Raw genomic sequence first — 14237 nt, forward strand, 5'->3', positions numbered from 1 at the left:
ATTCCTCACTTTTGTAAACTTTAGAAACAGAAAAGCTTTTCTGACCATGCTCTTCTTTAGAATCTTTACCATTATATGGAGCCTACTAAGCTCTGATGTATAATGCGTCAGACACCCCTTATCTGGTTACCTCAAAGAAAACACTGCTACTCAGGATTAAGCATGTATTTATTTTAGTTCAGTTAAAACAGACATACATTGTTTCATTGAAACGGTGTAGCACTCTTTGCCAACAAGTCCTAGTGGACCCGTTGGCCTCTAACAGTACAGTGGGGGTATTTACACTATATACAGAAAGCTAACAAACCCAGATTCTCAAAGATCTTTCATTACACTAGATCATCATTACACTAGATCACATTTTGAAACGACTGCATTTTGAAAATTAGACCTTATTTAAAATTTAAATAAGAGTTCTGAATTTGCACCAAGTTTTCATGAAAAAATGTGATGTTCATCCAGTCCGTTTATTGCAAATACAATTTAAACAATACTTTAAATTTTTAGTGTTTACATAATTACTCAATTTGTTTATATTGAAATCTCTGTACAGGTATTTTTGGGACAATTCTTATAGATACATGTGAATTCATCAAAATGCAGTTAAGAAACTTACAGGAATATATACACTTGAACCCAAGACCCAAACCTGACATTATATACATTATATATTACAAATACATATGGACAGACAATGTATGTACAGATTATAAATATTGAAAAATAGGTTAGCTTTAATGGATTAATGCTGTTCTATAAATAACATTACAGTTATAACTGAAACATCCACGGAAGACAGTAATGCAAAATGAGGTGACAAGACAGTGGTTTTAATACTGAAGACTGCTCATTAATGGGAATTCACTGTTTTAGGAACCTCAAGGCAGATAAGATAGCTCCAAGAAAATCATGCAATGGAATTTACCCTAGGCAGTTCATTTTGAACCTCAAACAGCTGAAAGAGGATTGAAGGAGCCTCCTCACGTCAATTTGCTATGAGAAGAAAATTCTTTTTTCCATTCCTTCCTGGTTGCCACGGTAGTTTCTCCCACATGAACGGATGTAAAATGTAGAAAACAACTCTACTTGGTATTCCCTGGTAGGTCTCAGATACAAAATCAGCAATTCTTCCAGGAACTCAAGCAGAAGTGCCAATTCTTGGTCTGAACTAGAGGTGAGGTTCTGGATTTGAAGGGAGTGCCAAAGCCCAATTAAATGAAAGCAGTGCTGTAGAATCCATCTTTTCACTGCCTTTCTGGATGGTCCCCAATCACGTTATCTTTGTAGAAACACAAACGGACCATTGGTTTCACCCAATGTAGCACTACAAGATGTCTTCCAGTTCCACAAGGGTCTTCACAGACATATCTTGTCTGTAATTTAGTCACATATAATACAAGAATGTGTAACAAAAACCATGTCTGCCACGTTTCTGGCCCCTGCCTGAAACTAAAAATGCTTAGTTTAAGAGGACCAACTGATGATTCCATTATTTGCTTCCCTCAACCACTAATGGAATTATGTATATTAGATTTTAGACATTATGCCTGATGAGCAAAGTACCACATTATTTAATATATTCACCATACATCATAACGTACAATAAATGTGCTCTTAAAGCCAAGTAATTTTTTCATTTCTAACTGGCATTGAAATGGAAGGGTGAACATGCAGCTGGACCAACTACTTACACTCAGGTTGCACTGTTTTCCCTAGCTAACCATTTGTTGGATGTAAACAAATAATTCTGTGTTGTACAAGAATGAGATGACAATCCAGTGCAAATGAGTTTTAAAAACTTACTGCATGAGAAACCCAGTGGCCTGTATGAAGAGAACTTATACCAAACATCGGTGTAACCTGTGAGTTAGACCTCTACTGTAGACAAAACATTAACACAACTAAGCCATACATTATCAAGTAATTCACACTTCCAGTAGCAGATGAGCATTTGGAAAGTTGTACTCTCTGGATAGAATAGTTTTGGCCTATAGCCATCAAATGCCCGTTTTCCACTGCTGGAAGCAATGTCCAAAAAAAGGGCTGGCCCAAAAAATCCAGAGCTGTCAATACAACTCTGGAGACACACGCAACTGAATAAACCCTGTTTTACCCAATTGCACTATTTGGTACCTCAAAATTAGTTATTTGACTTCCCACAGAAATATCTGCTTTGTATCTTCCATTCTAATAGATTGAAGCTGTAAGTATTTCAGTCTGAATGAAGCAAATTATTTGGGGCCAGAGAAAAGTGGCGAACAAGTTCATCTGATTTGGTATAGCAATATAATCAATCAATTATTCTTCAGTGGTGAAGTCTGAATGGAAAAAACTATGCTCCTATTCATGGTACAATTTTTCGTTACATCATTTTCTCTAAAAACTTTTTTGGGTTAAAAAAAAGTATTTGGCTTATTATGCCTACAAAAAGGCAAATCATTTCACAATACTAATATTTGTTTTTAAATACCAATGATTTTTTCTTATGGAATTTGTTGACAGTTGTTTTTGGATAAAGTTAAAAAGAAAGCAATTTTTTTTTTAAAGTAAAATAGTGCTTCTGAGGTCTTAAAATATTTTTGGTACAAAAAAATAATAGTGTTTTTCTCAATGGTTATTTCAATACTTTGCTGTAAATTAATAAGAATTGTTTCTCACATCGAATGGTTCCATTAGGCACATTCAAGTAAAATCATAAAATATCCAAGTTAAACAATGACATAGCCAAACATGTGGCTTGATAAAAGTTAAGAGTTCGTCCATTCTCTGGAATGGAATAAAAATTGTCACTTCCATTAACCCGAGACTCGTGGTTTGGTTGTTAATATCCATTTCTATCATACAGAATAGTTTCTTTAAAAAGAAAAAAAAAAAGTTCACTTATTCTGCACTCAGAAGAACCAGCGAGGAATCTGCACTTCAAAAGGAAGTGAAACTGAAAACATTAGGTGAAATTTCATAGTAAGTTGAGAGTTGACTCAACACTGGCATCAAGTGGACTAGCGGAGTTTTAGCGGCGCCCGTTAATGGCCACCTCCCTGGGCATTGTGTACCCAATCCAACACAATCAAGGCCATGCTTCCGGTCATCACCACGATGCCACTTAACAGGAAGAACACAGCCTGCAATGAGCACAAAGAGAAAGGGATTAGCAAGCAAAAAACCGTATCTGCAAAACATTCCCTTTCTACTTTTAAAAATGGACTTTTATCACTGAAGTTATGTTGAGTGTTTTACAGAGCTACAGTTTTACCTGCTGAAGATATTTAAACTGTCTTAAGTTTCCCAGGGCTTACCTACAGTACAAAATAACTCAGCTTTTGAAATCTTCCAAAATCTTGCTTTTTCATTCCTTTGTCTCAAATGAAAAGGTAAATAATTTTGTTTGCTGGATAAACTACTTCATGTAATAAATAGAACAGACCAGTTTTTTGGGGTTTTCTTGTTTTTTGCATTTCATAAATTTCAAAAATTTAAGTCACAAAATCAAACCAAAGTCATCCTAAATGCAGCCTGAGTCAAAGCCAGAGGTTTTTCTAAGAAGCGTTAAGTTTACTCCTAATTCTATCCCCTTCAATTACTGCTACTATGTACTTTGGATAAAACAAGATGATAGTTGTTTGTTTAGAAATAATTCTAGTGCTTTCATCAGACTAGAACTATAGCGGAATAAGGACTAAAAAGCAGTCTTTTTCTTAAATAACCTCACCACCAGGATCTTCTGTAGTTAACTTATCATATTCTTTTTAAAATCAGTTATTACCCTTTAAAGTACATTTTATTACTTTAAAGTACAGTGACAGCCCTCCCGAGCTTTGCTTTGAAGACGGTTAGTTTGAAGGTCCAATTAACTGTTGAAGCGGGCAGTCTGACAAATACCAGTTCAACTAATGTTGAAAGTTGAGTCAGTATCTCCGCACTGTACACGCACTCTTTATCTCTATTCCCATCTCTAAAACATCTCAACCGCTTTCTTGCAATTAACTTAGGCCTGTATTCGAAGGCAAACTTTCACCTTTCCTGTCCCAACGTTCCACCTGTGAAGTACATCACTGAATATTCACTAGACACTTAGAAGAAATGAACTAAGGGACTAAAATCAGGTGAGGAAATTCTAGTTTTAGAAGAGGATCATTACTGTTTCTGCAAGTCAGAATAGCTCACTCACCCCAATCTTTTGTACAGATTTCATAGGTTCTTTCTTCACCAACTTGATATAGAAGGCAGATGGCAGAATAAAAATCAACATAGCAGCTGCAGATGCCCCTGGAAAAGAACACACACCATTTCTTGAGAGTTCAGTGAATCACCACCTGTCATTCCTTTTTTAAACTTTAAAATCCCTGATATGGGAAAGAACTTTGACACTTTCTAAAACTTACCAATGAAACCAAAGATATCTCTAATTGTTGGGACAAAGATGACGAGCAGATTGGTAAATGCCAAGATAGACACTGTAATGAGACTGTGGCGCCACCAACTGAAATCTTTTGCTGCACACAACAGGTGAGTTACAGAACTCCGGATCTACAGAAACAAGGAGAGAGATGAAAATTCCAGCTTTACATTAATGGAGGAAAAAAAAAATCCCCAAATAATAGGAAATATATCTTAAAAAAGAAAAAAAGGAACTTCCTAAATACTCAAATTGTGCCCCTTGCCCTATTGCTGTTTCCGTAACCCCCGAACATTGAAAGATCATTTTAGATCTTCAGTTATGGAAAAAAATTACCCAGGATGTTTTGAAAATCTACAAAGTACTTTTTAAAAGCCCTTCAAAACCACCATCAACTTGGTATTGCTCTAGCAGTGTTTCCCTTCTCATAAAAGAGGAAAATCTCCCAAGTCTTCACATGTTTAAAAACTCAATCCTGGTGAGCGGAAGGAGGGCAGGTGATTACTTACTGGGAAGATGACTACTGGTACCGTCAGGGTGACAGCCACTAGCACAGCCAAACGAACAGTGAGAAGAAGAATATCAGTTCCCACGATGGTAGAGTAGGTATGAAGCAATTCTGACTCAACGTGTTCTATGGGGAAAGACAAAGAAAAAAAAAGCTTCAAGTGAGCGGTTTCCTCTAGAGATTAGGTGGGAAATCTAACAGCAAATTTGCACCGAAGTTATTAGCGACTCACAAAACGACCATAAGAGGCTAATAAGATTAATTCGGAATTAGGGTTAATGCAATTAAAATAACATTGAAGGAAAATTTTCCTAAATACCAAGTAGAGATTTAGCCACATGACCCCCATCAAAAACAACAGGAGCTAAATAGCTAAATCCCATGGTCTGGCTTACAGTTTGTGTTGTAGAATTTGAAGGTGACTGAAGAGGAGATAGCATGAACTGAGATGCAAGCACATCATGTAAAAATGCCGTCAAATGATTAATGATGTGAACTTGGGTTTGAGAAATTACTAATTAAAAAGACTACGGGAAATTCTACGCTCTAAATTCAGTTTCTCATCCCGAGACGAAATAACAACAAAACAGATCAAATTTAAGTGACAGATTATACACGTACAGGTTATCAATTTTATTTCACGAAGTGTTTTTTTCTGAAAGCTGGACGTTACTTACCGTAAAATGTCAGGTATCCAAAGAGGGCAGCAAGCAGGTACATGAGAAACATGGAGAAAAATGAAATCTTGGACACATTCATCATTCTTCTACGGCTGCGGCTATGTAAATTCAAAAAAACCCACAAATATATACTTGAGCAGTAGTTATAAGCAATAATCTAATATTTTTCTAACTTTCCCAATAAATTTAAATAAAAATAGGTAAAGCACTCACCCTTTGAGTTCTTCGTAAATGGGAAGGATAGCAGGATGACAGACAAATGAAAAGGTCAAAATTGGCACAGCGTAGACAGTCTGTAAAAAATGTAAAAATTTACTTAATCATGTAACACACTTGGGTCATCACAGCTCTGCAGTTTATATGTTATAGTAACCAATTTTAGAATCAAACCCTAAAGTTCCCCTTCTGATCTTTCACCAAGTGTGATCAACATCCTAACTTCAGAATGTGTCAATTATTAAATCACAGAATTATTTCATTTCAGTTCTCCATTTTAAGATACAAGCTACTGCTTTCTTTTCAGTCTTCCATAACTCAGTAATTCGCTACTCATGTTTTCTGAAGAGTAGCTATTATCCCTCCTCCCTTTACCTTGGAGTTATTTTTAAATTTCCAGTGGGTAGTATCCCTCTCTTCTTGCCTAAAATCTTAAGAAAATAAAATTTATATTTAGTTACCTGTGAATTGAAGATAAAATAACGTGGTCTGCAAGAATCATCAGTCATGTTAAATACCATCTCAGGTGCAAAAGCCATTGGCTGGGTTAAGGTGCTGTTTATTGTCTCATTAATTATCAAACCAACTTCCACAGGGCAAGGAATCTGAAATTTCTTGCAAATCACCTGAAAACATATTATTATGCATTTGTGAAACTGAATAACGTGATTGGGCTCATAAACAGATCTCTAGCTTTAAAGAAGAGTTATACCTACCACAATCAGGAAGAACATCATACACAGTAAGGAAAGGCCACTGGTATATCCCAAATATCCTGTAAGGGAGGCCAAGATTATTACTTCATTGTAACCAATTTCAGGCAAATTTATTTTCTCAACTAAGTCACTCAATTCTTTAGTGAAAGACTTTAGTATGAATATTAAATTTCTAATTCTTACATACTAAGGTATAGAATTACTTAAAAATACTTGCTAAGAACCAAAACAATAGAAACTTTCATTTTGAATTATTATCATTTACAAAGCAAAAATATTACCAAGTGTCAATGAAATATCCCGGCCCTTCCTGGTAGCCATTCTGCTAGGATTTTGAAAGGCCTACAAGGTGTGTACATGGCAGCTCCCCAAGTTATGTTTTTGGGGCTTTTTAGCTTTTAATTTCAATAAGAGAAAGCCAACTAGCTAGTGAGAGGCTCATTTTAGTTTTCTTTAGAGATGGGTTTACTCACCTAAATTTCTCAGCAGTGACAAAGGAAGAATAAGCACCAGCGACACCAGCAAAACCAAATAGTCACCGTTCAGATACCACAATCTGAATTAAAGAAAAGAAACACGAGGTCAAAACCAATCCTGAAAATTCCCAGGATACTATACACATCTTCTTACTGGACTCATTTCATAAAGAGATACAATAATAACACAAAGAGATAAAAATAACACAAAAAAGGGGTAGGTTTGGAAAAAGCACTGCTTATTCACAAAAAGTCTATAGACAGGAATAAATTTCTAACTCTGTGTGCTAGCTGAATATTCACTCAGGTTAGAAATGGGGTATGAACAGTATAACTTTTGTCCCACTGTTTGCTCTGGGAAGGCTGCCAGCTGATTCATAACATAAAATGCTTCTTAAAGGCTTGATACTAACGCAGGGAACAAAGCAGCATTGTTAAGCCAGTAATCTTATCTTTAAGCATAATTTTTAGAAGAATTGTACACCAACTCGGTCATAGCTTTAGCTTCCAATTTTTAATGCTAGAAACAAGGAAATTTAAAACCAGTTCCTTTTAGACATTAGCAAATGTAATTATTAAATACTTCAACGAGGTAATTTTTTCATACTTAGGTAAAACACATAGGTGAAGACAAAAAACAAAACACAATCCCCCCATACCAGCATTTATTCCAGGTTGTCAAGACTATGTTGTGACACCTTGACCCACCTTGGCTCCAAAATAGTCAAAAGGTCCCTTCTGAACTTAGAGAAAATATTACCCATGTCTCCTAAGAGTTCTAGCGATGTCTTTTCCAGGTAATCAGCCATACCCTCTTTTAAATCACTATTTTCAAATTCTAATTGTCCTGTGAATTCCACTCCTTACTTTAGCAACAAAGATCCCACCGAAACTATGTTGAAAGATCGGCTTATTAAATTTCTAAAGTAAAAGAGATAACCACATTTCTCCACTTTGAGATAATGAGCCGCAAGTAAGTGGGGAAGTAAACTACCCTTCCCCGTTTACTTTAGATAAAAACCTGTTAGTCCACTGGGAGGAATAACTGTGCTACAAGGATAAGGTTTCTACAACATGGCCATACACTTTCTGGTCTTATGCATTTGAACAGATTACGTTCTAAGAATTTCAAATTTATAAAAAATCAGACAGGATTGATTTGTAATGTAATTCAAAGCTTCAACCTGACTTAGGTTAGACTTGTGTTACTCAGCTATAATTTCCTAGAGAGTAAGTATCAAGAGAGAGTTAAGGTCTAGAAAACCTGCTTTCACACACAGGTTAGAGAAATTATTATCCAGAATTACAGCAAGAGCTTCATCCTTGGTCTTTCATTCTTAAGACTTCAAATCAGTCTATGAGGGACTTCTTGGTCAATTTAAACAGGAACACTTACGAAAAGTAATTTATTGGTAATTATTTTGTACTCAACTTTGATAAAATGTATCTAACCATTTTAGACTATAATTTTTCTTATGAGCAACCTTACTTAGCACCTACCCAGTTGTATCTTCAATGTTCATTAATGCCTGGATCACCAAAGGTAACTCATATTTCACTATGAAGAGGTAGCTTGACATAGCTGGAGGAAAACAAAATTATACCATTACAAGTGCAAAATGTGGCATGTGACACCAAAGTAACGTGTCACCACTCTGTGCTACACAAAGAGTAAAAAGTCTACCCAAATCACCTTTTAAAAAATTCTTACCTCCGATATTCTGCATGGTAATTGATCCAGAGGCTGCAAGCTTTCCAACTAATCCAAATGCTTTATGTCCCAACTGTTCATATAATAAAGACCCTAAAATATGAAGAACACAAAAGCATGAAGGAAGGAAGAAAATCCTGACAGGCGTAATTGTTTTAGAAATATCAAGAATGCTACCATACCTCCTTCATTGGCAGTTTTCAGAAGAAGATGAACAGAATACAGGGAAAATATTGACACAAATGTCAAGAGAATTCTGATGAGAGAAGGAAAAGGCACAGGGTTATAAATAAGCACGACTATATCTAAAGACAATTCTTTTGCTTGTTATCAAAACATTAAATATGGAATGTGCCCTCATTTTTCTGTGCTAGACAGAAAGCCCCCAAGAACTGGCGTTTACCATCCTGGCTAGAGTGTCAACATCTCCTCTTAACCTGGTACTAAAAACCTGCATCATGTCTCAGGCGTTAGTTCTAAGGTACTGATTAAGAGCAGGGGTTTACCCACTGCACCAAACGTGTAGGGAGACCCAGGAAAGCTTAACTTAAGGTGTGGAGTGATGAGACTTATAATTTGGTTCTGGCACCTAATATTTATCTGTATTCTTGCCACTTCTCTGCATTTTAATAGCTCCTTTTATCTGTAAAATGATGGTAATGTCTGCCATTAAAAATCCAGCTCGAAAGGCACTTATGAAATCCAACTGAGACAGGGTCAGGAAAGACCTTGATACCTCTTGGACTACATAAAGAGGAGGAATGGGACTAGAAAGGGAGAGAGATACTAACATTAGAAGTGTCAGACACAGCTTTACAAACACTGCACAAGTCAGAAAAATAACCACTGAGACAAGATACTATATTGCATGCCATGGTGTGGAATACAGGCCCACTGTTATGACAAAGTTAAACAATGCCTGTGCTAGAACAAGTAGCCTATCGGTCTGACTGGGGTAGCTCTTTGCTCCAGTAGGTAGAACAGAAAAAGAAAAAAAAAAAAATGGGGGGAACTAAAGGTTCCCTAATGTCACGTAGCTTTCCTTTAAGGATACAAATTCTCTCGCATTCCAGATTTACTTTCCACCCCTCCTGGGCAAGGAAAATATATATGGATTTCTTTCTATTAAAAACAACAACAACAACAACAAGATATCAGGGAAACCCACAGAAAACTCTGCAAATGAGATTACTTTTTTTGATTCTGTACAGGAAAACTGAAGCCGGTACCATGTAAGGTCTGGCAGAGAAATTGAGGTCTGTTAGTTAAAACATAGGTGGTGGCACTGAACTGCCATTCTAATGCCAAAAGCTTTATGGGGCTTAATCAGAAGTGGAAAAATGACCCCATCTGCCTTACCTCTCTAACTGAACAAAGTTGTTAGTTTGATCAAAAACAATGTTCAAAGTATGCTGACAAATTCAGTCCTCCTTTCTTACAATGACATTATAATGAGGGACAAATGGACTTCATAACCTTTGAGGTCACTTTCAAGCCCAAGCCTGAGTCTGCCTAATAAGGTTAGCTGGAGCTGTTTAACCACACTGTGACAGCCACGTGGCTTCTGGCCCACTTACCTCTACATCCTCTAAATATACCTTGTAAAATACTGACGGGATTAAAAACTCACTTTCACACTCCTGATGTTATTTAACCATTTATTAAAAGGGTTAATCAAACACATAGACCTCATTAACGTATTTCAAAGGTGCAAGGGTAACATCAGAACTTTGCTTTCATTTACGAAACAGGTGCCATTTTATCTCGTTAACTATAACCACACTGGCAGCATTTAAAGACTGCCTCCAGTTTTTATAGTAAAAGTAGGAGGGATTTCGGAATATTTAACAATGAGGCCATTCAAGTTCCCCAGTAAACACTCTAGGGTTCCTCCTATGTAAATTCCTTCATCTTACTAAGAGGTCTCAAAAAGCTTCATGCTCATGAAGCAAGCCGCTGGAATCCTAGCTTCCAATGCTCAAAGCCAGGCTTAACTTCAGTACAGAATTTTGCCACAAAGCAGAACTTTGCAAAGGTCTGCTTTTCTTTTCATGAACATTCTATTCTGCTGGAGAATATAACTTGAGTAGATGGCACCAGTCAGCTAACTAAAACACATCTGTCACAACAGGACAATTCCCTGCTCCCTGTAAGGTGTGGTTTCTTCATCTGTGCAATAATCACACTGTCTTCCACAGAAATTGCCTTACCAGGAGCCCACGGGTACTTAAACAGCTACCATACAACTATCACTGAGAATGTACATCCAAATTTACATGTATTTTTGTTTTGTACCTTTTCCCCGCTGGAAATAGGGTTCCTACTTTTCCTATTATATTATCTGAGAATCAGTGACTCCACAACAGTTAAGAACCACTGCTCTAAAGTCTTTTATAGCTCCAAAATCCTGTTCTAGGTATTTATGCTAGAAAGCACAGGAATAAATCATTTAACTGGGCAACTAGGGAAAAGTACATTTAAAAGCAGGTACTTATTAAAATATTTATTTTTTTTTGCTATGGCATGTGGCAACCACACAGACCTAGAAGAAGTAAATATTAGAACAAAAAAAAACCTCAAAAAACAAAAAACAAAAACAAAAAAACCCCAACATATAGGTTTCTTTTCAGTGTCCAGAAAATTAGGACTCACTTTTCTTAGAACAAAGATGTTCCAGGTTAAGCAAATACCACCACACCCTACATATTCTAAAAAGTCTGTTTGCCTTATGCAAAGGTCCTTGGGCTGTCATATCAATTTATGAACTGACTTGGATGTACCATGCTTATTACTATTTGTTGTGTCCCATTTTGCCAGAACAAAATTCCTAGCTACTCTGGATTTATCAATAGTTTTTTTTTTTTTAAATATCCAACCCCTCCCTGTCACAACTTTAACTATTCCCACTGACTTAACGAATTTTGGGTTAATTATTAGTTTTCAGTGTTGTCCTGTTTCTTCCTAATTGGCTTTCTTGATATCATGCAGTTTACATATTAAAATAAGGTGGTTTTTGGATTTCTCATCTTAAATTTCACACAAATGACTTTTAAGTCAACTATTTCAACTGTGAATTCCGTCTCTGGAGCTGAAAGTTTTATGGTTTATCATCATATTAACTGCCCTGCATGGCAGACTCACTACTTACACATACTTACATAAAAAGAGCAATTCCAGTATTAGCCATGGCATAAGAAAGCCCAAGGATTCCACTGCCCACAATCGCATTGCTCAGATTAAATACTGACATTCCAAAGGAAGTAGTACCTGGATGCTACACAGAGGGAAAACGATAACCAAACATATAACAATAATTAAATGGAGAAAACCAGCTTTGGGCAAGTTAGATTGAAATCTAAAAGTAAAACTATTCTTTTACTCCATAAAGCCACAGACACACAAATGTTTATTTTCAACTTACAAAGTCTGTTTCATACTTCTTCTTCCCCGAATTTGATTCAAGTAAAAAGTTCTGGTTTTCAGGATCTACATCTGCATAATGGCTGTGAGGGGAAAAAAGGAATTCTCAGTCGTTGTGAAATATGCAACGGAATCCTTTAACACAAACAGCCCTTTAGTTGTCATACACCTTCCCTGAAATGCCTAAGTGTTAAGTAGGAGTCGACTTTCACAGGAGATACGGTCAATTCGACAATCGGATACTCTTTCAGAGATTACACTCTCTGCAAATGCTACGGTAAATTACAGCAACCGAAGCAGAGTCCTAGGTAAAGAATCCCTGACCCGCACAAGACGTTAAAAAAAAAAAAAAAGGCAACACAACTTCTCCCACCTTTTCAGAGCAGCTTGCTTGGTGGGGTAGGAGTAGTTGAAGTCGCTGTTGGAACTGTAGCTGCTGCTGTCCTCATCCGGGGATATATTGAATCTTCCCATTTCGGCTTTCTTCATGCTGGCACCGGGAGGAATAGAGGGTGCAGCGATGAACACTGGCTCCTTTTGTCCTTGGTGGTGCACCGGCCCGCGCGGCTGCCTGCGAAGAAGGTAGAGGCGGCGCGTCAAGACTGCAGCGCCCGCGCGCCCGCCCGCCGTGGTCACGTGACGCCGCCGGGAGGCGCAGCGCGGCTGATTCATCCCCGGCCAGGCGAGTGGAAAAGTACCAGCCGAGCGCGAGGGGCGGGGGCGCGCAGAGGGGCGGAAAAGTACAGACAGCAGAGCCGCGGAGAACAAAGATGGTCCCACCGCGGCGATGCGCCCGCAGAGGCCCGCGCCCTCCCGACCCCAAGGCCCGTCTCCAGAGGATTTTAGTATTGCCCCCTCTCCATTATCCCAAGTCTGAGGGGAGGGTGCACGGGGACTCCGTTTCAGCTTTCCTCCAGCCTCTCTGGTCGTGCACAGGCATGCAGGGCACACATCCCACCCAGGCATTCGTTAGGTGTGCGTGCAGCCCAGGCTCACAGCTCCCAGTTTCTAGCATTTGCAACGGCAATGCGCGAAATCGGTCTTTTCATGCCCGCAGTCCCCAGATGGGGAAATGCCTCTGCGACAGATAGCGGACTCAAAGGGGGCAGAAAGGGCTGACACGGGTCCTCTCCTGAGAAGGGGAGAACGCCCGTTCCCCGGCGACCAGAGGCGCCAGGGTTTGTTTACACGCGCACGCCCGTGCCCTCGAGCACACTCGTCTACAGGCATTTGGCTCGCGAGCGCTTCGCCCGGCTGGCCCCTCCTATGCCCGGAAAAGAAACTGATGCAATATCGATCGCCGATTATCAAATGTTCCTGGCCCGTCTTCCTCTATCGTGGCCTCTGTACACCAGAAGCCCGAACCCTCCTCCGCTGCCCCCATAGTCCAGGCCCCCTCGATCAATTTTTTTTTTATTAATGCAAATCAGTCACAAGACTTGCCGCAGCGGAGCCACGGGCCGGACGGGCTGGTTCCCCTCCCCCTAATGGGAGGATGCGGCTCCGCTCCCGGCGGCACGCGGCCCCCGCGCCGCGCCCCTCCCCCGCCCGAGGAGGGCGGCGACCCCCGTACGGGCCGGGACCGAAGGCGGGTCCCGCCGACCAGACACGCCAGTCCCCGGAGGAAACAACCCCCGCAGCTGCCTTCCCGCCGCGGCCCCTCCCGGACGCCCCTCCCCCACTCCCGACCGGGCCCCGCGCCCTTCGCACAGACGCCCCCGCGCGCGTTACCTCGGTGGTCTCCGCTCCTGTATCCCGGAAACGTCAAGCAAACGCCTTCAGTGAGTTTTTCTCGGCTAAACAAAAATCGTAAACCAAAAACAAAAACCAACAATAGGCAGGAAAAATAATTTTAATAAAAAAAGGAAATGGCAAGTTGTTGCCGCCCCAATCGTCCGGCGTCCGCCGTCTCGAGGGAAAGGCGCGAGTGTGCGGGAACGCGTGGTCCGGCTAAGTGCGGCGCCGCGGGGATAGCGCTCCGGGACGGCGGCGTCGCGCGGCTCTGGTGCTGCCAGCCGGGCAGCGGGTTATAGCGGCCGCCCAGGAGGACGCGTCAGGGGGCGGGGCCGCGGCCGCCCGGGTGCCTTCTCTTTGTGTATCAACACTACCTGGGC

At 39.8% G+C, this 14237-nt stretch overlaps 1 protein-coding gene across 2 annotated transcripts; it reads right to left on the bottom strand.

Annotated features, from left to right (window-relative positions):
* Nucleotides 1-150: 150 nt before the first annotated feature.
* SLC38A2 (solute carrier family 38 member 2) lies at nucleotides 151-14147 on the bottom strand. Of its 2 annotated transcripts, XM_002922282.4 has the most exons (16): nucleotides 13855-14147; nucleotides 12497-12694; nucleotides 12125-12206; nucleotides 11862-11977; nucleotides 8886-8959; nucleotides 8704-8796; nucleotides 8493-8574; nucleotides 6990-7072; nucleotides 6517-6575; nucleotides 6262-6426; nucleotides 5798-5877; nucleotides 5582-5682; nucleotides 4906-5030; nucleotides 4383-4527; nucleotides 4169-4266; nucleotides 151-3122 (listed from the first exon to the last, which is right to left on the bottom strand). In XM_002922282.4, the coding sequence occupies exons 2-16, from the start codon at nucleotides 12610-12612 to the stop codon at nucleotides 3024-3026; spliced, it is 1518 nt and encodes a 505-aa protein (XP_002922328.1). In that variant the 5' UTR covers nucleotides 12613-12694; nucleotides 13855-14147; the 3' UTR covers nucleotides 151-3023. The 2 variants fall into 2 exon arrangements, with proteins under 2 accessions (XP_002922328.1, XP_011227057.1); XM_011228755.2 differs by lacking the exons at nucleotides 11862-11977; nucleotides 13855-14147 and having other exon boundaries at nucleotides 12497-12639.
* Between the last annotated feature and the right edge of the window lie 90 nt (nucleotides 14148-14237).

The sequence above is a fragment of the Ailuropoda melanoleuca genome, chromosome 16, assembly GCF_002007445.2.
Source record: "Ailuropoda melanoleuca isolate Jingjing chromosome 16, ASM200744v2, whole genome shotgun sequence".
In the NCBI taxonomy this organism is placed as follows: domain Eukaryota; kingdom Metazoa; phylum Chordata; class Mammalia; order Carnivora; family Ursidae; genus Ailuropoda; species Ailuropoda melanoleuca.

What these genes read in the sequence shown, in the direction of transcription:
- SLC38A2 (XM_002922282.4), bottom strand. Translation starts at nt 12,612, where the DNA reads ATGAAGAAAGCCGAAATGGGAAGATTCAATATATCCCCGGATGAGGAC. An exon ending in ACTGGAATTGCTCTTTTTAT is followed by an intron (nt 8,960 to 11,861) that starts GTAAGTATGTGT and finishes TTCTCTCATCAG; the next exon opens with AATTCTCTTGACATTTGTGT. An exon ending in ATTTTATCTTCAATTCACAG is followed by an intron (nt 5,878 to 6,261) that starts GTAACTAAATAT and finishes CATTTTTTACAG; the next exon opens with ACTGTCTACGCTGTGCCAAT.